Source organism: Rhinopithecus bieti, unplaced genomic scaffold (assembly GCF_001698545.2).
Source record: "Rhinopithecus bieti isolate Rb0 unplaced genomic scaffold, ASM169854v2 scaffold_4655, whole genome shotgun sequence".
Taxonomy (NCBI): domain Eukaryota; kingdom Metazoa; phylum Chordata; class Mammalia; order Primates; family Cercopithecidae; genus Rhinopithecus; species Rhinopithecus bieti.
Genome location: NW_016804517.1, coordinates 48,971 through 75,119, shown reverse-complemented (window position 1 = coordinate 75,119; position 26,149 = coordinate 48,971). Strand labels below are relative to the sequence as shown.

The window sequence follows — 26,149 nt, the reverse complement described above, 5'->3', positions numbered from 1 at the left end:
TTTATTTATTTATTTATTTTATTTATTTTTATTTATTTATTTATTTATTTTTTTGAGACGGAGTCTCTCTCTGTCGCCCAGGCTGGAGTGCTGTGGCCGGATCTCCGCTCACTGCAAGCTCCGCCTCCCGGGTTCATGCCATTCTCCTGTCTCAGCCTCCCGAGTAGCTGGGACTACAGGCGCCCGCCACCTCGCCCGGCTAGTTTTTTGTATTTTTTAGTAGAGACGGGGTTTCACTGTGTTAGCCAGGATGGTCTCGATCTCCTGACCTCGTGATCTGCCCGTCTCGGCCTCCCAAAGTGCTGGGATTACAGGCTTGAGCCACCACGCCCGGCCTGTTTACTAAATTTCTACATGTTGTAACCTAATGAAATTTTCTTACTTCCTCTTTATTTAAAACAAACGATAATTACTGTCTGTTAAAAAATCTTCCAATGTAGCGTTCTTATTTTTCTTAAGACATTAATTTTCCTGGGCCAAACTGTGTTACTATGATCCACATTAATTAAGGCTGTTATATAATACAATAAAATTGTAGAACTTTCATACCTTGAAGGATCTTAGCAATTATTTAATTCAAACCCATTCTAACATAGATGATAAAACAGATTTGCAGAGTTGGGTGGCTCATACCTGTAATCCCAGCACTTTGGGAGACTCAAGCGGGAAGATTGCTTGAGCCCAGGAGTTCAAGACCAGCTTGGGCAACATAGTGAGAAGCTGTCTCTACAAAAAAAAAACTTAAAAAATAGCCGGGCATGGTGTCACGTGCCTCTAGTTCTAACTACTTGGGAGGCTGAGGTGGGAGGATTGCCAGAGCCTGGGAGGTTGAGGCTGCAGTGAACCATGATTATACCACAGCACTCTAGCCTGGGCAACAGATCGAGACCTTGTTTCACAAAACAAAACAAACAGATCTACAAAGATCAACTTGTCATAAGTCATATAATCTTTTTGTGTAATAACTGAAAACCGCATCTTCTAGCCTCAAACCTGGTATTTTTTTCTACGAAATTATGTTCTACAGTCCAAATTATTTTTCTTTATTATTTTGAATCCTAAATAGGAATAGAAACTTAGAAAATAAAAGCAACTCCTTTATAATATATGAGGACTTTTCGGTTTTAAATCAGAAAACCCAACTCAAGGTAGCTTGAATAAAAGGACTTACATAACTGAAAAGCTCTGGCCTGGATCTAGGTGCTCAACAGATCTCAAGAGTATCTCTCTCATTCTCTCTTCCTCCCTTACCCTCCTCCTTTCTCTCTTCTGTATATATGTTATTTTCAAACAGGCTCTCACAAGTAGTGGCGAGATATAGTTCCTAACGGCTTCAAGTTTGCATTCTACCTACTTTAGCAACTATGATGGGAAGAGAGCTACAATTTGAGCAAAAATTTATAGGGTGAGTTCTGATTTCCCTGGATCAAGGCACATGCCTATTCCTGAACCAAATATTCTGACCAGGGAATGGAATTCTCTGGGACATGTATCTAAAGCTGAAGTATAGAGCCTGCCACACAGGGATAATAATAGTTTTCCAAAGAAAAATCAAGGAGGGGAAAGAATGTTGGAAAGAGAAAAAAATATCAGTTGTCTGCTTCACATTTATTCTCAATAATTAGTTTCATAGAAGTGAAATACTGTAACACCCTAAACTTCAGAGATTCTTCGTAGACAGGAAAAGTAAGAGCTCAAAGAAGTTGTGACTTCGTGCAAATCACATAGTTTCTATACATGGTATTAGTAAAACCCAGGACAGCTGAGTACAAGTTTTACCCTTATATTCACATTGAGGTCCAGATCCTGGTTTTGAATGAGATAATTATGTGCAGTAGGACTGTTTTCTGATCCTTAAAATAGAGACAATAATATCTATCTTGTAAAGTTGTGGTAGTGTTAAAGTATATAAAATGTTGGCAAGTACCTTCATATACGAAAAGCTGCTATATGTTGTCATTGTAATAATAGCCATATTTCTTCCTTTGTTGAATTGCTTTCCTATAGTAATCTTACTGTGATCATCCTGAAACATAGATTTCCGAGCTTCAAGCAAACACTATTATATTGAAACATCTACATAATTTCTAAGTTTAGCAGTGCTGGTGGAAAGTTTACTGAAATAGAAAATTGCTTTTTTAACTGAGGAGTGTAGATTATAAATTCATGATTCATCTTCTCAGAAGATGATCGGAGTATTGATAAATATTGATGCATAGAATATGAACGAAACATTACATATCTTATGCTATGATATTAAAGTAGTATTCTGTTCTGGTAGTAGTATGGCAGTATTTTAGGTCTGAAAGATGTATATAATCTGTACTTTTAAGTCTGTTTTTTAAGAGATTAATCATGAGATTTACATAAAACTAAGGTTAAAAATTAATGGATTAGAGATACATCAGGCAAATTTCAGTTTCAAAAGCAGATGACAGAATCTCAGTATCAGAGTAGCATTTAAAGCAAAAAGCATTAAACTGGATCAGAAATGTCATTTTACATTAACACAGGGTATACTCCAGGTAAAGACTTAGCAGTTATGAACCAATGTGCTAACCATAACATCAAAATGTATTAAACAAAAGCTGAAAAAAATGAAGAATAATTGGTAGAAAAGCAATGATGGGAATCTTTACTGTACTTGAGAAGTTACAAAGTAAGAAGGTACAGTCATGTACCACGTAATGATGTTTGAGTCAACGCCTGACAATGGTCCTGTAAAATTATAATGGAGCTAAAAAGTTTCTATTACCTAGTGATGTTGAAACCGTTGCAATGCAATGTATCACTGACATGTTTGTGGTAATGCTGGTGTAAGCAAACTTACTGTACTGTCAGTTGTATAAAAGCATAGCACAGTTATGTTCAGCACGTAATACTTTATAATGATAAACGAATGTTACTAGTTACATGTTTACAGTACTATTTTATTATTTTAGCATGTGCTTCTGCTTATTAAAAAATGTTAACTATAAAATAATCTTTAGGCAGATCCTACAGCAGGTATTCCAGAAAAATGCATTATTGTCATAGGAGATGTCAGCTCCATGGGTGTTATTTCTCCTTAAGACCTTTTAGTGGGACAAGATGTATAGGTGGAAGAGAGTGATATTGATGATCCTGACTTGTAGAGGCCAAGGCTAAAGTATGTATGTATTTATTAGTTTTAACGAGTTTAAAAGTAAAAAAATAAATAAATTTAAAATAGAAAAAATATTACAGAATAAGGATACAAAGAAAAAATGTTTTGTGTAGCTGTGTAATGTTTTAAGTTAAATGTTATAAAAGAGTCAGAGTTAAGTTTTGTGTGTTTATAAAGTGAAAAGTTATAAAATGCTAAGGTTAATTTACTGAAGAAAGAAAAAATTTTAAAATAGATTTAGAGTAGCATGTTTATAAAATCTACAGTAGTACACAGTAATATCCTAGGCCTTCACATTAACTCACCACTCACCCACTGACTCACCCAGAGCAGCTTCCAGTCCTGCAATCTCCATTCGTGGTAAGTGCCCTATACAGGTGTACTGTTTTTATGTCCTTTATACCATTTTTACTGAACCTTTTCTATTTTTTAGAAAAACAGATACCATTGTGTTACAGTTGCCTGTGATATTGAATACAGTAACATACTAAACAGGTTTGTAACTCAGGAGCTGTATCATATAGCCTGGGTGTGTAGTGAACTATACCATCTAGGCTTGTGTAAGTATATTATATGGTACGGTGATGAAATCACCCAGATGCAGTTTCTCTTAAGCAACACATAACTGTATATATATAGGTGGCTTGAATAATAAAATAATGAAATGTATTTTTTTCTGTCATTGACAAAACAATTACCAATCTTACAAATTAGACCAACTACAAAACAAAATCTCACTCTAAAATAAAAGTATGTAAGTCCCATTTCTTGATTACAATTCATTATAACTGGAGATTTTTTTTAATGTTTAAATTTATATGGAAATATAAAATCATGTTTTAAATAATTTTGATTCAATGAGGAAATGTAAATTTACATTAGAAATTAAGATTAATAACAAGTAGAGATTTATAAAGGCAAAAATGTTAATGAATTAGGAAACAGTAAACCATTTGAACTAATAAATCTAAATACTGATTGCATGAAAATGCCAATAAAATCAATACATGTTTTTAAAAGCCAGTCAAGGATAAAAGAAAAGAGGGAAACTAAAAATGAGACGTTAAGTACGAGAAAGGAGATAAAACCACAGTGTGGAGGTGATGTTAAAAATTATATTCAGGTCTGTGCTAATCATTTCAGAAATTTCAATGAGAAATGGGCAATTTTCAGTGAATATGTCATTGTAAATGCTTTAAGGAGAGAGACAAAATCTGAATAGACCCTGCAATAATGAAAATGTCTAGGAGCCCTCAAGAAATACCTGGTTTAAATTGCATTTCAGGTGACTGCTTATCAAACCTTGAAGTATCAAGTAATTATGTTATCTAAATTGGACCAGGTGCTAGAAAATATGTAAGACTTCACAGGTGGCTGCTTATGTAGCCCTTATACCTTAATCTGATAAAGGTAGCATATATTTAAAAAGAAAACCAGAAGGTACAGTTTAGGGAAAATTAAATATTTCTATTTGGCCAAAGTAAGAGTACATTCAAGGGAATTGTGAGAGGTAAGAGTGGAAAAAGAGGTTGGAGCTGTATTTTTATGCTGTGATTGAATTATAGTGTGTGATAAATTGCTCTTGTTTGGGTAGAATACCATTTAACGTTTTGAATTAATTGGTAATTGGATTAATCTTAACTTTAAAAAAATTAATCTAAGAGTGGTATAAAGGATAGATTACAGAATGGATAAAGGGCGATAAATCAGTTGGCTATGGCAGAATTGCAGGAAGAAACTGAAATAGGCCACAGAAAACTGAAACTGACATTTTGAGTAGTATTTTGGAATCAAGATCTGGATTTTGGCAACTGAGTAGATGCATAGGAATCAAAGATGAGTGTACTAAATGAACTTAATCTATGGTTTGTCTCATTTTATTGTGTACCATTAGTGTGTATGCATGTATGTATGTGCCAGGTAGTTAATATGCTGACTGTGTCTCTTAGCTCCCCTCTGCTGCCTGGACCTTTGACACAGTGCTAGAGTTCCCTCACTTCTCTTTTCTATAACCCTATTATATTACTGCTGTCTCTCAGCTGTGTTTCCTTCCTCAAGCAGAAAGAAGATGGCAGGATCATATAGTAGTTGACTAGAAGCTGTGGAGTTTGAGTGCTGGGATTATATCTAGTTGCATTACTTATGAAGATATATGACCTTACCTCATCTATAAAATGGTTTACCAATAGTACCTACCTTACATGGTTTTATGAGTATTAAATTATGTATTTCTAAAGAGATTTAGAACAATACAAAGAATATGGTATGGGCTCAGTAAGTGGTGGTGGTGTTAGTTATTAGAAGGCCATCGAGTGCTGGAGAAAATAGTGAATATCATTGATGGAAATAAGGGAGGTTTTCCAAGTTAAAAAGCTTCAGTTGTTGGAAATGTGTGTTGTAAGTATTTCTGAGAATACCAGGTAGAAATTCCAGCCAGATGCTGGAATTCTGCACTGGCAGTTGGGAATAAAGTCATGTTGAAGGAGATAAGTTTTAGAGTTATTGTGTAAGATTGGTAAAGCACTGGAATAGATTGGATTGACAGAGGGGAGACTCTTCTGAGATAGGCCTATATTTAGGGACAAGAGAAGAGACAACCAATAAGGGTTGAAAGAAACCTTAAGAGAGTAAGTCCTATGACAGAAGCAGGGAAGTTTCAGAATGGATGCAGAAAGATCAGCCAGGCTCTTCCTGTTCTCCATCATGGTGCGGCATCAAGGTGGAAAGGATAACACCATGCAGGAACTTTGCATCTGCAGGCTCTGCTTCAACATCTGTTTAGGAGAAAGTGGAGACAGATGGACCTGAGTAACCAAGGTGTTGGAGCAGCTTACAGGTCATACCTGGTGTTTTCCAAAGCTAGATAATACTGTTAGCCCTTTTGGCAATAGAAGAAATTAAAAGACTGTTGTCTGCTGCACAGTTCGAGAGGCCAAGGCAGATGAAATCTTGGAGAATGATCTAAAGGTGCACGAGTGTGAGTTAAGAAAAACTACCTTCTCAGATACTGGAAACTTTGGTTTTGGGACCCAGGAACACATTGATCTAGGTATCAAATATGACCCAAGCATTGGTGTCTACAGCCTGGACTTCTGTGAGGTGCTGGAAAAGCCAGGTTTCATCATCGCAGATAAGAAGTGCAGGACAGGCTGCAGTGGTGCCAAATAGGATCAGCAAAGAGTAGGCCGTGCGCTGGTTCCAGCAAAAGTATGATGGGATCATCCTTCCTGGCAAATACATTCTCATTTCTACCCAAAAGGCCAATAAAAAGTTTTCAGTGAAATGTTTAAAAAAAAAAAAAGATCAGCCAGCAGCCAGTAGGGTATTAGTTGTTGAGAAAGCACTAATGACCATTAAGAAATCAGCCTCGACTGGGCATGGTGGCTCAGGCCTGTAATCGTAACACTTTAGAAGGCCAAGGCAGATTTCTTGAGTCCAGGAGTTGAGACCAGCCTGGGCAACGTGGCAAAACCCTCGTTTCTACTAAATCAGTCAATCAATCAATCAGTCAGTCAATCAATCAATAAGCAGGCAAGCAAGCAAGCAAGCAGGGCTTGGTGTTAGGCTCCTGTACTCCTAGCTACTCGGGAGGCTGAGGGGGTTGAACCTGGGAGGCAGAGGTTGCAGTGAGCCAAGATTGCACTACTGCACTCCAGCCTGGGTGACAGAAGTGAGACCATGGCACGCCCCCTCCGCTCCAAAAAGAAATCAGCCTCATAATCAATTTCTCTGGATTAAGGAGTAAGAGCATCTCAAGATTTGCTCTTTATAGAGTGGGCGGCTGATGGTTTGAGAGAGGTACAGAATCTAGGGAGTGTGTGTTTTTGGTCTTTCATTTGTTTGCCGACCTTGGATAAAGAATAAAGATTACTTGAGCATATTATTTAGAGACAAGTGGAGAGAATAAAGGCACATGCCAGATAGCAGATAATTAATAAAGCACTTGCCCAAAATAGAACCTCGTTAAACAGGAAGAGACGTCAATCATGAAGCGATTTTAAGATGGGAGAAGGGAATTTTGAGTGTTTATATTGGATGACATCAGGGTTCCCAGTAAAACAGGAGCTGAATTCATTGAAGATGATGTGTTGGTCAGGATAAAAAGAGAGGTTGGGAGAACAAAGTGCTAAAATCATTGTGGTCCCGCGCAGTCAATAACACATGTTTTGTATATGTATTATATAGTATATTCTTACAATAAAGTAAACTAGAGAAAATAACATGTATCAAGAAAATCATAAGGAAGAGAAAATACATTTACAGTACTGTATTTATTGGTACCATACACTTATGTTGTCAGTTTACAAGATGAAGCATCTGAAATGGCCAGCAGCTATAGCTGTACATATCTACTGTACATATCAAGCAAGTCACCTTATTCTTATAATATCCATGACTTTTCTCCACTTCTTGAAAGCACTTCCATCATCACTATTGGCACTTCATATGGATCTCATGGTGTTAAGGTTTACAGCATTGCATTAAGCACAATGAAAAATACACAACAGGGCTGGGCGCGGTGGCTCACGCCTGTAATCCCAGCACTTTGGGAGGCCGAGGTGGGCGGATCATGAGATCACGAGGTCAGGATATCGAGACCATCCTGGCTAACATGGTGAAACCCTGTCTGTATTAAAAATACAAAAAATTAGCCAGGCATGGTGGCACGCGCCTATAATCCCAGCTAATCGGGAGGCTGAGGCAGGAGAATCGCTTGATCCCAGAAGGCGGAGGCTGCAGTGAGCCAAGATTGTGCCACTGCACTCCAGCCTGGGTGATAGAGCAATTCTCTGTCTCAGAAGAAAAAGAAGGAAAAAAAAATACACAAGAACCGTGAGAGAGAGCTTTTGATTGCAATATACAATTTACTGGAGAGATGAGCTGATCCTACAGAGATGATTAGTGTCACACGGTGTTTTAAATAGATTCTTGCAACCCTTGAGCTCACTGCAATAGCAACAGAAGTTAGCTATGAGATTTTAACAGTAGTATAGTATGTACTACAGTTAATATTACGTAGCTATGATTTAATGCTGCATCTTTGCATTTGTTTATTATCTTGACTACAAGTGGTATTATGTCTGGTCTTAAGGTTTGTGTGCATATGTTTTGATGAATTTTAACTTTTTATAATAGGTTTGTGTATATTTTATGTCAGTAAATGATAAAACAGACTAATAATCTACATATATTTTACATATTCATGACATAAATCTAACTTTTCTTAACTTTTGATATTTCCAGGCTATATGTTTCATCTGCAGGTTTTTTCTAATTATTGAAATCTCTGAAAAATGTTATTGAAAAAAAAATCCATATATATAAGTGGACCCACACATTTCAAACCTGTCTTCAAGGGTCAGCTGTGTAAATAATTTTCTTCATAATTAAAGTGGAAAAGGAGAGTTACTACTAGTAGAAAGTAGAACTGTACCCTTGAGGGGTGGGTGGGTGTGTGTGTGTGTGTGTGTGTGTGTGTGTGTAGTTACAGATCAATTTAACTTAAAACTTCTTGGTTAGAGATAAAACTGGTCTTTATTAGCCTTAATTTACATGAAAAATGTTAGGCCAGGCACAGTGGCTCATGCCTGTAATCACATAACTTTGGGAGACTGAGGCGAGCAGATCACTTGAGGTCAGGAGTTCAAGACAGCCTGGCCAACATGGTGAACCCCATCTCTACTGAAAATACAAAAGCTAGCCAGGCGCAGTGGCACATGCCTGCAATCCTAGCTACTTGGGAAACAGGCAGGAGAATTGCTTGAACCCGGGAGGCGAGGTTGCAGTGGGCTGAGATCGCACCACTGCACTTCAGAGTGGGTGACAGAGCGAGACTCTGTCTCAAAAAAAAAAAAAAGAAAAATTTGAAAACACAGAGTATTTTTTAATCTTCAAGAGCCTTTATGGCCTTTTATTCATATGTATAAGCTTTTAAAGATGAGTAAAATTTTAATTTAGTGTGGACTTTCCACTCATTTGAAATCCTATATTACAGGTGTTAATTCAATTTTAGTGAGTGTGCATCATGGCTCAGAGAGATAGGACTAGAATGAGGAGGTCACATTGGAGACTCTGAAACAGATACATGTGAGCCTCCCAACTTTTTAATATTTGTTAATCTAGAAATGTTGAATTTCGGGTGCTGACAAGGCAGCAGGTAGATAAGAATTGCAAAGTTAAGAAAATAGACTATAATTTTGATGGTAAACTAATCAATTTTAAAATGTACTTTTCCATGGTTTTCTTGGAATTGTCAGTAATTTTGTTTCAACTGGTATTCATACATAAATTATTCACCCAATGTTGACAACTAGTAGATTTACATATTTTTTATGTTTGCCTATCCTTTTTTGGGTAAGGATTAACAATGTATAAACACCTACATTATAGGTACACAACTAATCACTTGCTACTTGAAAAAACCTAAAGCTTTGAAATCTTTTTATTATTGCACACAGACTTATGGCAAAATGGAGATAAAGAGAAAATGTCATCCACTAAACCCCAACAAATAATGTCGACAATGTGGTCTCCTCGTAGACTTGCATTGACTTAATTTTTAAAAAAAATTTTATTGCATATTTTGACTAGATTATAAATGCATGTGATTAAAAAATTCACATGATTTGCCGGGCGCGGTGGCTCAAGCCTGTAATCCCAGCACTTTGGGAGGCCGAGACGGGCGGATCACGAGGTCAGCAGATCGAGACCATCCTGGCTAACATGGTGAAACCCTGTCTCTACTAAAAAAAAACAAAAAACTAGCCGGGCGCTGGGACTGTAGTCCCAGCTACCGGGAGGCTGAGGCAGGAGAATGGCGTAAACCCAGGAGGCAGAGCTTTGCAGTGAGCTGAGATCCGGCCACTGCACTCCAGCCTGGGCGACAGAGCGAGACTCCGTCTCAAAAAAAAAAAAAAAAAAATTCACATGATTCAGAAAAGTTCCCCTCCAACTCAGCTTCCATGTGATATTTCCCTTAGCTAACCAACTTAGCAATTCTGTATTTATCCTGCTAAACATGAATGACAGTTGTTTGCTGAAATTACATTAAATATGATGTAATAAGTCATTGTAAGTTTACATTTTTTACCTTTAATGATTTTTAATGTTTTAATGAAGAGTAGTAGTACTGCTCTTCAAAGTACTACTACTTTCCCTTACCTTTTACTGTTTTGTTAAGAAAATCATATAGAAATAAAATTCCAGCTATTCAAAAACTGTACCTTAAGTACAGATAGAGAATTGTTAAAACTGTGTTCTATTTTGTAGTTGTAGCATGCTTTTGTGTAACTGCATCTGGTGTTTGATCCTCATGAGAACCCTGTTAAGAAGGAAGGGTACATATTATTGTCCTGATTTTCCTTCGAAAACACGTCAGCATTTGTATTTTGACTGTCAGCATTGAAATACAAGTCTTTTATTTATAAAATTGTGGTCTTTATACTGTGGCCAAAATCTTAAATCACTTATCAGGATTAGAAATGGTTTATACTTATTTTTTTGACATTTATACACATACACACATATTTTTTAATTGTCTATAATAAAATCATGCTCATCTTTGAAAAAATATTAGGTGTACTACAGTGGATACCTACATACTTGCTATTTATCATACCTGGTTTTTTGTTTGTTTGTTTGTTTTTTGAGACAGTCTGTCTCTGTTGTCCAGGCTGGAGTGCAGTGGCGCGATCTCAGCTCATTGCAACCTCCGTCTCCCAGGCTCAAGTGATTGTCCTGCCTCAACCTCCCAAGTAGCTGGGACTACAGGTACACACCACCACGCCCAGCTAATTTTTTGTATTTTTGGTAGAGATGGGGTTTCACCATGTTGGCCAGGCTGGTCTCGAACTCCTGACCTCAAGTGATCAGCCCGCCTTGGCCTCCCAAAGTGCTGAGATTACAGGTTGTGAGCCACTGTGCCCGACCTGTTTTTAAATTCACATAAATATGTTTTATATTTTTCATTAGAGAGAAGAAGGTTATTTGTGTCCAGCATTTTTAAGACACTGGGGAGATGTAGATGCCAGTAGTAACTTAAAGAGAAATAATTGCAAATTATTTTTCCTCTTGAGTATACTTTCATTTAAATTACAGTTTTCTGTAAGTTACTTTTAACTGTTAAACTTCTTAATGTTGCTTATTGTTTGTCTTATATTTCTAGGTTGGATTTTTCTTAAGTCGCATGTCTAATAAACCCTTAAATACCTCATTTATTCATCATCGTTAGTGAATGCATTATTGTACATATTAGATTTTTCTCTTTAGATAACTCAGCTTCCCCTATTAAATGCCACATATATATATTTTGTTTATGTTTTATTATTTAATGAACTCTTGAGAACTACATACATTTTAATCATTTGTAATACTTACATTTTCTAAAATCCTTCACTTTCCCCTGGTTTCTTCAACAAAGAGATGCATGTAGTACAGGGATAGCTTTACCTCTGTTAGAAGATTGTTGCACACATTTACATCATCTGCATACTCCTGTTTTTGTTGGACTCTAATGCCAGCATCAGTTTTTGCTGCTGCTATTTCTGCCTCTTAAAGGCAATATGCCTCTATCTAGTTTGCTGATTCTGATACGCTTTGCCCTGGAAAGTAGGTAATCAAGTTTGTGAGGAACTGTGTGTTTAAAGAGTCCATAAATCCTTGTGGGGAGCCCTAGGTGTAAAGAGCACAGCTGTAGGGCAGAGGCCTTTGACATTTATTTTGGATATGCAGTGGCCTTTGCCTATGGGGTTCATGGGTCAGAGCGCTGTTGTGACCTTTGAATAAATGGGGTGTTACAATAATTGTTTCAAGGGAGAAGAGTTATTCTTATATTATCCTTTGTATTGATATTGCTCTTATTTATTACTGAGCTGGATTTAAGTATTAATCATTTAAGGTCAAATTTCTAATGTATATATGTTCTTCAATGGCTACAACCCAGTTACTATAGCAATTTAGTGAAATAACTATAATGGAACTTTTTTTTTGAATTTAGCTTCTCTTTTTTTTTCTGTCCACCAGGGAGTAACTATTCCCAGTCAGAGGCGCTATGTGTATTATTATAGCTACCTGTTAAAGAATCACCTGGATTATAGACCAGTGGCACTGTTGTTTCACAAGATGATGTTTGAAACTATTCCAATGTTCAGTGGCGGAACTTGCAGTAAGTGCTCTGAATTCTCATCCTTCCATGTATTGGAACAGTTTTCTTGCCATATCCAGAAGTTTATATAAAAATTTAGAAAGAAATTTACCACATTTAAAATTTATGCAGGAGACTATATTTCTGAAGCATTTGAACAAATTAATTAGCTTTGTTGTTCAACTCATTGGGCTAAAGAAGCCAAAAGCAATGGGTTTTAATGTAGTCGAAGCCAAATTATATTTATGAAAGAAATATTCTGTGTTATAACTACCAAATAGAGCCGAATTCTGACCAGATGATGAAAGAACCTGTCCCATCAGAGGTCCAGCATGAGGTCCAGCAGAGGTCCACCAGAGGAGTTCAGCAATTTGCTGGTCTTAGGGCAGGGATCAAGTCCTTAATATCTTAGGAAAACTAGGTATTGACAGTAATGGTGACAAAGCAATAAAAAGGAAAGGAAGAAGTGATAAGACATGGCAGCAAGCTGAAGTAAGATTAGTAAAGAATAGGAATCAAAGTATGTGGAGTGTTGGAGAAAACCTGGATTTAGATCCGGATTCCCATCCTAGATCTGTCATTAATCTATTGTGTAACCCTGGGCACATCATCTACCTCTCTTTGAGTTTGCTTGTCAATAAAATGAAGAGACTTTGAAATCTGAAACTTCTGGATGTACGAAGTACAGATTATGTCACTGATGTCTGCTTCTAATTTATTTCTCCCTTTTACCCTAATCTCTATAAGTCTACCTCAGTCATCCTGATGCTATTCTACTTCTCCAGTGTTGTTTGTCAGATAGGTGTGATCATCATCATCAGATCTTTTCTGTATTCTTAGAGACAGATAACTTTATCAAAGACCAGAGTTTATTAGTATAGCATGTTAAATAAAGGCTTCTAAAGAGTCTCATTGATACTCATGTAACAGATTCATAGAGAAGGAAAAAGGAAGAAAAAACTCATTCTCTTCCTATAGTATTGATGTCAGTGTAAGAGCCAAGAGAAAGATATAAAGTATCATGGAGATATTAAGGGAGATAAAACATTCACTTTAGTAATCTTTCCTAATTTTCTAGTTTCCTCTTATGTACTATGATTTAATACTGTAGTAAAGCTTTAATAAAAAACTAGCTATATGTAATTAAGTGGGAGGTTGTGGGGCTAGGCACAAGGCTCACACCTGTAACCACAGCACTTTGGGAGGCTGAGGCAGGCGGATCACTCGATCTCAGGAGTTTGAGATCAGCCTGGGTAACAAGGTGAAACCCCTTCTCTACTAAAAACACAAAAATTAGCTGGGCATGGTGGCGCGCACCTGTAGTCCCAGCTTCTTGGGAGACTGAGGCAGGAGAATCACTTGAACCTGGGAGGCCAAGGTTGCAGTGAGCCGAGATCATGCCACTGCACTCCATCCTGGGCATTGGAGCAAGACTTTGTCTTAGAAATAAATAAATAAAAATAAAATAAAATAAATGGGAGGTTCTATGTATAACTTACAAATGCTACATTCAGAAAAGCTTTTGAAGGTTGTCAAAGTTTCTTAAAGGAGGTTCACCAGCTCTTTATTGAACATTGGAAAAAACATATAGTTTAGATTGGCATTAAAACTGAAAGAAGTGGCCAGACGCAGTGGCTCACACCTGTAATCCCAGCACTTTGGAAGGCCGAGGTGGGCGGGTCACCTGAGGTCAGGAGTTCAAGACCAGCCTGGCCAACATGGTGAAACCCCAACTCTACTAAAAATACAAAAATTAGCCAGGCGTGGTGATGCATGCCTGTAGTCCCAGGTACTTGGAAGGCTGAGGCAGGAGAATCGCTTGAAGCCGGAAGTTACAGTGAGCCGAGATTGCGTCATTGCACTCCAGCCAGGGCAGTAAGAGTAAGACTCCGCATCAAAAAAAAAAAAAAAGACTACTGAAAGAAGTATTACAGGCAATGGGAAATAGCTTGAGTTGAAGTGCAGCAGAAGGAAAAAGCTGGACAAGAATGTAGTGACAGATAATAGGTATGGAACGTATGACTGACTGTTAGAGGATCCTGAATGGGGGTAACAGACTTGATTTGATAAATACTGAGATGTCATGATAACACTTGAGGATTAAACCATGTTTTTAAGGACAGTTGTATGCAAAGTTATAATCGCAAGAGTAAAACATAGTGGAAAAGAAACCAGTAATAAAACTTGCCTTAATGCAGGTATGTTAAGACAATCAAATGGGATTTCATTAATTTTTTATTTGCCATTTATAGCTAAAGATTTTGTAAAAGTTTTGATCCTAGTCAGGTGAAATAGTCACAGAAAGAAAGAAAAGTGAATCTGAGACTTGAAGACATTGATGTTGATATTTTGGTTTTAAACGTGTTTTAAATCTTGTAAAAGCGAGCTTCTCACATGACAATATTCAGTGGGTACTTGGGAGTATGGGTTCGAATCTAGGTAGGAGATATATCGATATTTTGGGCAACATCAGGAAAGGGAGGGTAGTTAAGCCTTTCATATAAATATGGTCTGGAGTTTGGGGATGGCAAGGCTCGGAGGAAAGAAGAAAAGGAGAGGGTGAGGACTGAGATAAGAATGGCAATTTGGGTTTAGGAAGAAGAGGAATCAATGAAGAAAACAGAGGTAGTGCTGAAAAATACAGCATCTTCTGTAGGGATTGGCAGCTTTTCTTACTTGATTTTATCTTAATATTTCTAAGTGATAGAAAAGTTACTATAGACATTTAACAGGGTTAAAAATGTTACTGAAAGATGATCAGTGTGGTTTTCATTCAAGACTATAACAATATGTATATATCCAAGGAAATTTAATTCTGACTTTAAAAAATTGTTTTACTTGTATAAATTTAGGGACACAAGTGTAATTTTGTTACGTGTATAGATTGTGTAGTGGTCAAGTCAGGGCTTTTAGGGTGTCCATCATCTGAATAATATACATTGTACCCATTAAGTAATTTCTCATCATTATCTCCTATCCCTTTCAAGTCTCCACTATCTCCCATTCTCTGCATTCTGATTTTCATTTGCTAGGTGTATTAGGTTGTTTTTGCGTTGCTATAAAGAAATACCTGAGACTGAGTATTAAACAGGTTTAACCTGTTTTCTTTATAAATTCTTCTTTAATTGGCTCATGGTTCTGCACGCTGTACAGAAAGCATAGCAGCATCTGCTTCTGGGGAGGCCTCAAGAAGCCTCCAATCATGGCTAAAGGCAAAAGGGGAGCATGGTGAGAATGGGAGCAAGAAAGAGAAGGAGTGGTGGGGAGAAGGTGCCACCCACTTTTAAATGCCAGCTCACTTATCACCAAGAGGATGGCCCAAGCCATTCATGTGGGATCTGCCCCCATGATTCAAGCACCTTCCACCAGGCCCCACCTCTAGCATTGGGGCTACAATTCAACCTGAGATTTGGGAGGGAAAGATATCCAGACTATATCACTAGGTCTGGATCTTGTTGTTTATTTTTTGGAACATATTCAGTCATATACGAGGATATATATTGTAGAAGTCCACAGAACCATACTAATACTGGACTTCTGCTTGGTTAGGTCTTACTTATCTGAAACATGATATTCATATTGTAGAGAAGATTATTTTCTTTAGTGATTGAGGAAATCTTTACTACTTATAAATTTTTATATAATACTAAAATATTTGAAGATGTACATTTTAGATGTAGTTTAATTGAAACCTGGAATTGCTTTTTAAAGTCCTAAAATCAGGGTTATCAGATTCTGAATTAATGGAGTTTAAAAAGATTACAAGGCAGTTTTGCAATTTTATTCTGATTAATTTTATCACAGCTTTGGAATCCTACTTTATTTGCTTCTTCAAGTTAGATTTCCCAGTGAAATTTCAGTATCACATAAAGTCTTATGAAATGGCCCATTGCACTTTGAACTTTGAGTCAAGGAAGTGAAATTTATTGATAGATTGTTGGTGTAGTATTTCTCCTGTTTGTGGTAGCTTTTTCAAATAATGTATCTTAGAAGACCATGTTAGAATAACCTGCATGCTTTTATCAAACATATTAATTATGTGATTGCTGATAGTGCTTTAAATATTACATAGAAATAGTAGTAGGTGTTTACTAAACTGGAAATTTCATATAACTTGGTTTAGCTTTTGCCTTGTTCTCAGTCACATTGATAAAAATGTAAGACTTTTGTTTATCTTTTAGAATAATGACACCTTTTGGTGCTGAGAATTTTGTGTTTGTTATATATATACATAATATAAATATAAAATATTTAAATATAATATTTCTCATAACTTTATGTAAGCTTGTGTTTCTCTTTCTCTGTAATCTTGGCATGTTTTCTTCAAATGGCACTTCATAACCTCCTAAGGTTAATAAATTTCTTTGTAATGGACTTTTGTTTTCTAATTCCTCAGTGTATGACAAATGAATTATACTTTGTCAAATTATTTAGGTAACTTTAAGTTTTTGATGTCCTGGGATCATAACATTCATTAGTCTTTAATTTCTGTCATTAAGGTCATTAGCTATAAATGAATTTATGAGTAGATTTAAAAAATAAAACATATAATCCTTCCCTTAACACACTTTTCCACCATTTGGTTGAATTGCTAGTGTAAAAGCATGATAAATTTTGAGAAGTTATATTTTACCAGTTATTTAAAACAGACATGAGCCAAAGCCAGAATACTTGTTAATGAAAATGAGATGTTTTGGAGGAAAGGGAGGTTGTGCTGCAGTTTTTACTTGAACTCTGTTGCATTTCTTTACAGAAATTTCAAATCTCTTGTTTCCTGTTTCTTATGGTGGTGGCATTATATATCTTTAAAATGTGATCTATAGGTAAAATGAATGATGGTTAATTTTTTTTATAAATATTTAGACTTGTGTTTTTGAAATTTATTATAACATTGTTATAGGTTTTATCCTCTTTCTCTTGTGCACATGTAATGATTTATATTTTGTGATCTTTCCCACATGCTAGAGACTTCAGAATACTATAGCAAATATCTGTCTTCTTTATGCTTTAAATTTTTTCCTGACCACTGCCTGTTGATACCTGTCTTAAAAGTTATTTTGATGTTGTTCACAAATGTACCAGATAATTATTTCATCGTTTTTAATGCTTAAAGTTTTTATATTAGGATTTTTAGTATGATTTTAATGTTAAAGTTTTGAAGTTATTCTGCCGCTAAAAGTCTAATCTTGGGACTTACTATTCATGAAACAGAAATTGACTTTTATACAAGTAATAGGACCTTATTTTGAAGGTTCAAACTGGAGAAAATCTTACATTTTTTCTATTTCTATTTCATTTATTTCCATTGATTTGCTTTAGATCAAGATTGCAGATGCAGAATCCATATTTTGTGAATATTGCTGATATTAATCATTAAAATCACTTTTGACAGTTTGACAGTTAAAGGCATTTCCTGTGAAATGATACTAGTATGTATTTAACCATGCAGATCCTCAGTTTGTGGTCTGCCAGCTAAAGGTGAAGATATATTCCTCCAATTCAGGCCCCACACGACGGGAAGACAAGTTCATGTACTTTGAGTTCCCTCAGCCATTACCTGTGTGTGGTGATATCAAAGTAGAATTCTTCCACAAACAGAACAAGATGCTAAAAAAGGTTTGTACTTTACTTTTATTGGGAGAAATATCCAAAATACAGACAGATTAAAAGCTATCTTTTATTTTATGACATGTAAGGAACTATAATTTATTTTCTATTAGATATGCAGGTGTTTTGCTTACTCTGGCATTGGTGAGACACTAAAAGGGTAAATAATCCTATTTGAAGGAAGAGGCCTTATAGCATTGGAACATGAGAGGAATTTTCCTTAACAAGGATGATTAACTGGGAAGAAATTAGCATGGGACCAAGATTTTAAAAATTTTGGTCCATAATAGAAATGAGATCTGTTCTGTGGTCTTACATAGTGACACAAACCACTTTTACTCCATTTTGGCTTATATTTCTTTTTCCCCCCCCCCCTCTTTTTTTTTTCCTTTTGTTAGAGACAGGGTCTCGTTCTATTGCCCAGGCTGAGTAACTAAGACTACAAGCATGTGCCACCACACCCAGCTAATTTTTTTATTTTTATTTTTGTAGGGAAAGGGTCTCACTGTGTTGCCCAGGCTAGTCTCAAACTCCTGGGCACAAGCAGTCCTCATGCTTCGGCATCCCAAAGTGTTGGAATTACAGGAGTGAGCCATCATGCCTGGCCTTACATTTCTTAAGACTTGATTATTTTCTATTTAGCTTCTGTGAATTTACTGACTAGTTTTTTAACTAGGAGAGAAATAGGATGAAGAGGAAGTAATAAAGAATGAAAGCATGGTATTTAAATGTGCAGGTTAAGAAAGTTAATCAAGTTTAAATTTGATTGACCTGTATTTAGAGAAGGCAACGACTTAGTTTAAAACCAACTACTGGCCCAGCGCGGTGGCTCACGCCTGTAATTCCAGCACTTTGGGAGGCTGAGGCAGGCAGATCACCTGAGGTCAGGAGTTCGAGACCAGTCTGGTCAACATGGTAAAACCCTGTCTCTACTAAAAATACAAAAAAATCAGCCGGGTATGGTGGCAGGTGCCTGTTATCCCAGCTACTCAGGAGGATTGAGGCAGGAGAATTGCTTGAACCCAAGAGGTGGAGGTTGCATGAGCCAAGAATGCAGGGTTGCACTCCAGCCTGGGCAACAAGAGTGAAACTCTGTCTCAAAAAAAAGGGGAAAAAAAAACAAAAACCAACCGTCTTCATTTAAAATATTAAATGTGTATATTTAAAGTGAGACTAAGGTGCAACATTTTTAGATAGTAATGAAGAAAAGCACTAAATTTGTATTGTTGCTGTATTGTTGCTGCCTTGTTAAACATACTAGATAGCATATTGCTAATCTTTAAATATTCTCAATAATAGGATATATTTAGTTTTCTGATTTTTAGCTTTTCTTTTGAAAGAAAATAAGAGGAAGTTTCATTTACTGTACTATTTTAAATGCTGCTTTGACGTATCAGAAGAAATATAATTTCCTTTATCCAGAATCCAAGTAGCTGGAAAAAAAAAAATCAAAATATACTGAACATCTTTTTTTAAACCAGAAACCCATTTCCTATCATCTGTACAAATAAAAGTTAAATATATCTCAATAACTTTGAAAAATTATTTTTTGATAATCCAGGAAGTATTAACAACTGTTTTAAAATTAAGATAACTGGTAATTTTTATTTTGCTTTCAAAAATAGGCACCTACATCATCATCTCTTGCATACCTTTAAGAATTTACTAATTCTTATTTCCCTTCATCTGTACTTTAACACATGCAAAATTGAAGGTTAAATACTTATGATTTACTTGTTTATTCTTGACTACACAAATTTCCATTTTATTGATTTTCCCTGCCTTATTTAAGAATATGCTGTGATTAAAACAGACAAAAAGTTTTAGTATAATCCATATATATATATGGAATTCACCTTTTTGTTATTTAAATATTATTAGCTTATTTTTCTTCTAAGTCTAAGTAAAATACAACTTATCTGCTGAAATAATGAATAAGCCAAAAAAAAATTTAAGACTTGTGTAAACAAGGTTACTTTGTCAGGTACTGTTAAAAGATGCAATAAAATTTAAGACATAATATCCTTAAAGATCTTATTTTCTAGGGGAAAAAAACTTTTAAGATAAATTAGAATAAAAGATTTAAATGGCATTTTAAGGTACCAATAAGATGACACAAGGCTGTACATCATTAATTGCCAAATTATTTATACAGGCCAGATTTCTGTGTTGGTCAATAGAGGTTTAAAGTGATGAACTTCTGTTGTGGTTTTTTATTAAGAAGGTATTATCTTATTAGAAGTGATTTTTTTAAGAACAAGCGTTTTATAACATCAAAAGAAATCAGTAGTACTCTTCCCTATCCCCTCATATTTATCCTGAAAGTATTCAAGCATTATATTGTCATGTAAGAAACTGGAGCTTCTCATGTTTGTATTGCTGTAGAAGTAAACGTGTTTGTGGTGTGTCATCAGGGAAGTTGCACTCACCTTCCAAGAACTTTTGTTAAAGTAAATCTTAGAATAGGTAGCTCATTTGAAAAGTAGAAGAAATTAAATCCATATCTGAATTTTGTTTTTATATGTATGTACATATAAACTAAAACATATTTAAAGCTAGTATTAGACTAGAAAAGAGGTTTTTTTACTTAAAATTTAAGACAAAAGTAATTTATCTTAGATCTTGTGAGGCTGTATTTTGGTTTAAAATTTGAGTGCCGAAAATCATGTGAATGAAAATGCAACAGATAACTCAGATTGTCTTATAATAGTCTTTGTGTTTACCTTTATTCAAAATATCAAATGATAGTTTATTTTGTTGACATTTTGGCAAATGTTTAACACAGGTGACATATTTTCTTTTTTAAAAAATAAAACATCATTAATTAAAATATGTCATTTCATTTCTTTTTCTTTCTTTTTTTTTTTTTTAGGACAAAATGTTTCACTTTTGGGTAAATACATTCTTCATACCAGGACCAGAGGAAACCTCAGAAAAAGTAGAAAATGGAAGTCTATGTGATCAAGAAATTGATAGCATTTGCAGTATAGAGCGTGCAGATAATGACAAGGAATATCTAGTACTTACTTTAACAAAAAATGATCTTGACAAAGCAAATAAAGACAAAGCCAACCGATACTTTTCTCCAAATTTTAAGGTCAGTTAAATTAAACATTTTGTGGGGGTTGGTGACTTGTATGTGTGTGATGTGTGTTTAATTCTAGGAGTACAGCTGATGAAGAACTTGCTTGACAAGTTTTTTAATTATGTATTATTTAGAAGCCGTGTTTACATAGCAGTAACATGAAAGTTTCTAATAAAATACCCAATGTACACAGAGTCAAAAAAGCTGCAATTTTCCTTTTCCCAATTCTTTGTTGTCGTTTGGTAAAATCTGGTGCAAAGGTACGGGAGGGGGCTAAATGACTGTGATATGAAGTAGGAATGGGAGAGGAAAGAAATGGATGGGAACTCAGTCATTTGGGAATGATTGATATGGAATGTTTTTACTGCTTCCACTCCTGTCTCCCTTCCAATTTATTCTCAACCCCTCAGAGTGATCTTAAAAATAGGCTTGATTGTGTCACTTCTGTTTACATTTTATAAAGACCTTGTGTTTGTTTGTTTGTTTGTTTTTTTACCATGACCTACAAGGACCAGCATAATTTAGCACAGGCCTACCTCCTACATCAGCACTAATCACCTTCTCTCTTTGCTTCTTGAGATTCAGTCATACTGGTCTCTCTTCAGTTCTTCAAAATGCTAAGCTTCTGCCTCTAGTCTTTCCAGTTCTTTTCCTTCTCCCGGTACCTTTTCATCTCAGCCTTTTCCCCCGACCTTCACATAGCTATCTTCATATTTCCAGCCTTAGCTTCAATCTCGTATTCTCTGAAGGTCTCTGATTGTCCTCCCGTTATTCTTTTTTTTTTAAATCCTATTTCCTTATATTGTGTCTTACAATTATTTGGTTTGTTTCATTTTTGTCTATATGTGTTTATACATAGGTATATGTATCTACTTATAGACAAGAATTCTTCAGATTAAAAAAAATCTGATTTGTAAACATTCCCAAATGGTTTGCCATTTTTTTCTTCCCCTTTCCTATTTCTTGTTCTACCTGATTTTCCTCTGTTCATTCACCACACTCTTTTCTTTCTCTTTTTTACTCTCTCTTAATTTGTCATTCAATTTTTATAACATGTAACAAATCTAACTGTAGCTTCTGAGTTTTAAGAATTTTGCTAGTGATACTTCACCTGTAATCCCAGCACTTTGGGAGGCTGAGGCAGGCAGAGCACTTGAGGCCAGGAGTTTAAGACCAGCCAGGCCAATATGGCGAAACCCCGTCTGCACTAAAAATACAAAAATTAGCTGGGCGTGGTGTCACACACCTGTAATCCCAGCTACTTGGGAGGCTGAGGCACAAGAATTGCCTGAGCCTGGGAGGTGGAGGTTGCAGTGAGCCGAGATCACACCAGTGCACGTGCACTTCAGCGACACAGCAAGACTCTGTCTTAAAAAAAAAAAAAGAAAGAAGTATATATATATGTTTGTATATTGGTAGTAATAGTAATACTTAAAAAAAAGTAAAGGGGCCCCTACATGTTTTAAATGAAAATAGATCTAACGTTAAATGCCTTTAGCTCTTAAATTTTTTTAAGTGTTTAGAAGTTTCCCTTTTTAAAAAATTTTAATGTATAATAATTGTACATATTTATGGGATACAGAGTGATATTTTCCTGTATGCAGTGTGTGATGATCAAATCAGGATAATGAGCATATGGATCACCTCAAACATTTGTCATTTGTTTGTGTTGGGAACATTCAAAATTCTATCTTCTAGCTATTTGAAAATATACCGTAAATTATTGTTGACTAGTTACAGTTCTATAGAATGCTATAATTTATTCCTCCTGTCTGTAATTTTTTATCTTTTAACCAACATCTGCCTATCCTCCCCTACCCCTCCCTTTCCCAGCCTCTAATAACCACACTCCTATGAGCTCAACTTTTTTAGCTCCCATATATGAGTGAGAACATACAGTATTTATCTTTCTGTACCTGACTTATTTTACTTGACATCATGTCCTCCAGGCTAGACATTCTCTTTAGAATCCACAGGTTTCCTTTCTTTTCTCTCAGTCTGCATTTTGCTCAACCATTAACTTTTAAAATGTCTTTTTCCTTTTAGTTTTATTGTTTTCTGTTTCAATATTGCAAGACGTTTTGTATTTGTGACTACAAATAAAAACTCTCTGTTATTAGTGAACAAATACAATGTCATACGGTGGTAAGTGCTATAAAAAATAGAGACAGGATAGAGAGTAATCTTGGTTTGTGTGTTTTTTGTTTTTTAGCTAGGATGATTAGAGAAGGCCCAACCAAGCAAATAACATTTAAGCAGAGGCCTAAGTCATGAATGAGTTGTACAAATATCTGGGAAAAGAGGGAAGAGTAGAGATGCAGAAGCCTTTAGACAAGAATTAGCTTGGTATATTTGAAGAGTGGATACGTCATTTTGACTAAAACAGAGTGGACAAGAAAACCAGTCCAAGTGTAAAGATACTAGTGTGTGTTCAGCAGAGGAAGGATGTAATCTGAATTTTGTGTTTAATATTCCCTGTGTTAATGCTTTCAAAACATAGACGAGTGAGACAAGTAGGGAGAAGGGGTAATAATGGAAGCTGGGAGATTAGTTAAGAGGCACTTGACCATCCTGGCTAACACGGTGAAACCCCATCTCTACTAAAAATACAAAAAATTAGCCAGGCATGGTGGTGGGCACCTGTAGTCCCAGCTGCTCGGGAGGCTGAGGCAGGAGAATGGCGTGAACCTGGGAGGCGGAGCTTGCAGTGAACCGAGATCGCACCACTGCACTCCAGCCTGGGCGACAGAGCGAGAGTCCGTCTCAAAAAAAAAAAAAAAAAAAAAAAAGAGGCATTTGAATAGTTTAGTAAAGGTGAAGGATGATGTTTGCTTCTTGTTGCCCCTCACTGGGTAGAATAGTGGCAGTGAAGGGTAACAAGAAGCTGTCAGATTAACTGGAGTTTACTGATGCAGTGGATGTTGGTTGTAAGAGAAGAATTGATAATGACTCTTAGATAATAGGGGAGGGGCTGTCAATATAATATAATGAAGAAGGGATTTGAAGTCAGATCTGATTTAAATCTCACATCCACTACCCACTATTAATAGATACGTAGCCTTTAACAAGTTCCCTAACCTTTCTGGGCCTTAGCTACCTCCCCTTGGAAATGGAAATACCTAACATGTAGGGTTGTTTTGACAGTTATTTTTACTAGGCATGTAAAGGCCCTTGGCTCTCTGTTTAGACCACTGTATTATGTTAATATCTCTCTCTTTCCTCCCTTTAGGTAAAGTTTTTAGGGCTAACAAATCCCAGTATCAATGTTGATCAGTAGTTTGTGTCTGTGTAGTGTTGTTTATATCAAAAACTACATTGAAGCCGGGCACAGTGGCTAATGCCTAAAATCCCAACCTTTGGGAGGCCAAGGTGGGCAGATCACCTGAACTAAGGAGTTTGAGACCAGCCTGGGCAACATGGTGAAATCCTGTCTCTACAAAAAATATAAAAGCTAGCTGGGTGTAGTGGCATGTACCCGTAGTCCCAGCTACTTGGGAGGCTGAGGTGGGAGAATCACTTGATCCTGGGAGTTTGAGCCTGCAGTGAGCTGTGAAGATGCCACTGCACCCTAGTCTGGGTGACAGAGCAAGACCCTGTCTCTAAAAAAAAAAAAACAGAAAGAAATACATTGATTTTTCTCATAGGTAGTAAGAGAAACATTCTCTTTGAACTCAGTCATTTGTGAATTGAATTTTATAATGCAAAGGCTATATTATATAAACTATTGATGACTTTCAATCTGCATTTGTTTTATAGAATTATTTAGTTAATGTTTGCAGCTTATATTACAAAATAAAATTGAGGTTGGGTGTGGTGGCTCACACCTGTAATCCCAGCACTTTGGGAGGCTGAGGTAGGTAGATTGCCTGAGCTCAGGAGTTTGAGATCAGCCTGGGCAACATGATGAAACCCCATTTCTACTACAGTACAAAAAATTAGCTGGTTGTGGTGGTGTGCACCTGTAGCCCCAGCTGTTCGGGATGCTAAGGCATGAGAATTGTTTGAACCTGGGAGGCAGAGGTTGCCGTGAGCCGAGATCATGCCACTGCACTCCAGCCTGGCAACAGAGCAAGACTGTCTCCAGAAATAAAAATAAATAAATTGTATTAACATCCTGATAGTTTATCTGTTCAGTATCTAGCAAGAAAGAAAATGTTGAACATCTTAATAAGAAGAGGGTCATTTAAAAGACTTCTTCAAGATCATGTTTGTTACAGTGCTGTTCATCTGCAAAATGGAATAAAAAAATCTGTTAAAATATATTTCACTAAATAGTTTAAGATGAGTCATATTTGTGGGTTTTCATTTTAAATTTTCTTTCTCTAGGTGAAGCTGTACTTCACAAAAACAGTAGAGGAGCCGTCAAATCCAGAGGCTAGCAGTTCAACTTCTGTAACACCAGATGTTAGTGACAATGAACCTGATCATTATAGATACTCTGACACCACTGACTCTGATCCAGAGAATGAACCTTTTGATGAAGATCAGCATACACAAATTACAAAAGTCTGAATTTTTTTTTATCAAGAGGGATAAAATACCATGAAAACAAACTTGAATAAACTGAAAATGGACCTTTTTTTTTTTTTTTTTAATGGCAATAGGACATTGTGTCAGATTACCAGTTATAGGAACAATTCTCTTTTCCTGACCAATCTTGTTTTACCCTATACATCCACAGGGTTTTGACACTTGTTGTCCAGTTGAAAAAAGGTTGTGTAGCTGTGTCATGTATATACCTTTTTGTGTCAAAAGGACATTTAAAATTCAATTAGGATTAATAAAGATGGCACTTTCCAATTTTATTCCAGTTTTATAAAAAGTGGAGACAGACTGATGTGTATACGTAGGAATTTTTTCCTTTTGTGTTCTGTCACCAACTGAAGTGGCTAAATACTGGTTCACATCCTACCCCTTTGCACTTGTGGCAACAGATAAGTTTGCAGTTGGCTAAGAGAAGTTTCCGAAGGGTTTTGCTACATTCTAATGCATGTATTTGGGTTAGGGGAATGGAGGGAATGCTCAGAAAGGAAATATATTTTATGCTGGACTCTGGACCATATACCATCTCCAGCTATTTACACACACCTTTCTTTAGCATGCTACAGTTACTAATCTGGACATTCGAGGAATTGGCCGCTGTCACTGCTTGTTGTTTGCGCATTTTTTT

The 26,149-nt window shown here is 36.1% G+C and overlaps 1 protein-coding gene and 1 pseudogene across 3 annotated transcripts in view; both read left to right on the top strand.

Annotated features, from left to right (window-relative positions):
- The window catches only part of PTEN (phosphatase and tensin homolog), a 107,633-nt gene extending 82,084 nt beyond the window's left edge, over nt 1-25,549 (top strand). For all 3 annotated transcript variants that reach the window (XM_017868857.1, XM_017868858.1, XM_017868859.1), the window contains 4 exons: nt 12,165-12,308; nt 17,737-17,903; nt 20,767-20,991; nt 25,306-25,549. In XM_017868857.1, coding sequence (XP_017724346.1) covers nt 12,165-12,308; nt 17,737-17,903; nt 20,767-20,991; nt 25,306-25,491 — 722 coding nt within the window. In that variant the 3' untranslated portion in view covers nt 25,492-25,549. The remainder of the gene's footprint in view (nt 1-12,164; nt 12,309-17,736; nt 17,904-20,766; nt 20,992-25,305) is intronic.
- LOC108527541 (60S ribosomal protein L11-like) lies at nt 5,115-6,575 on the top strand (annotated as a pseudogene).
- Nucleotides 25,550-26,149: the final 600 nt, after the last annotated feature.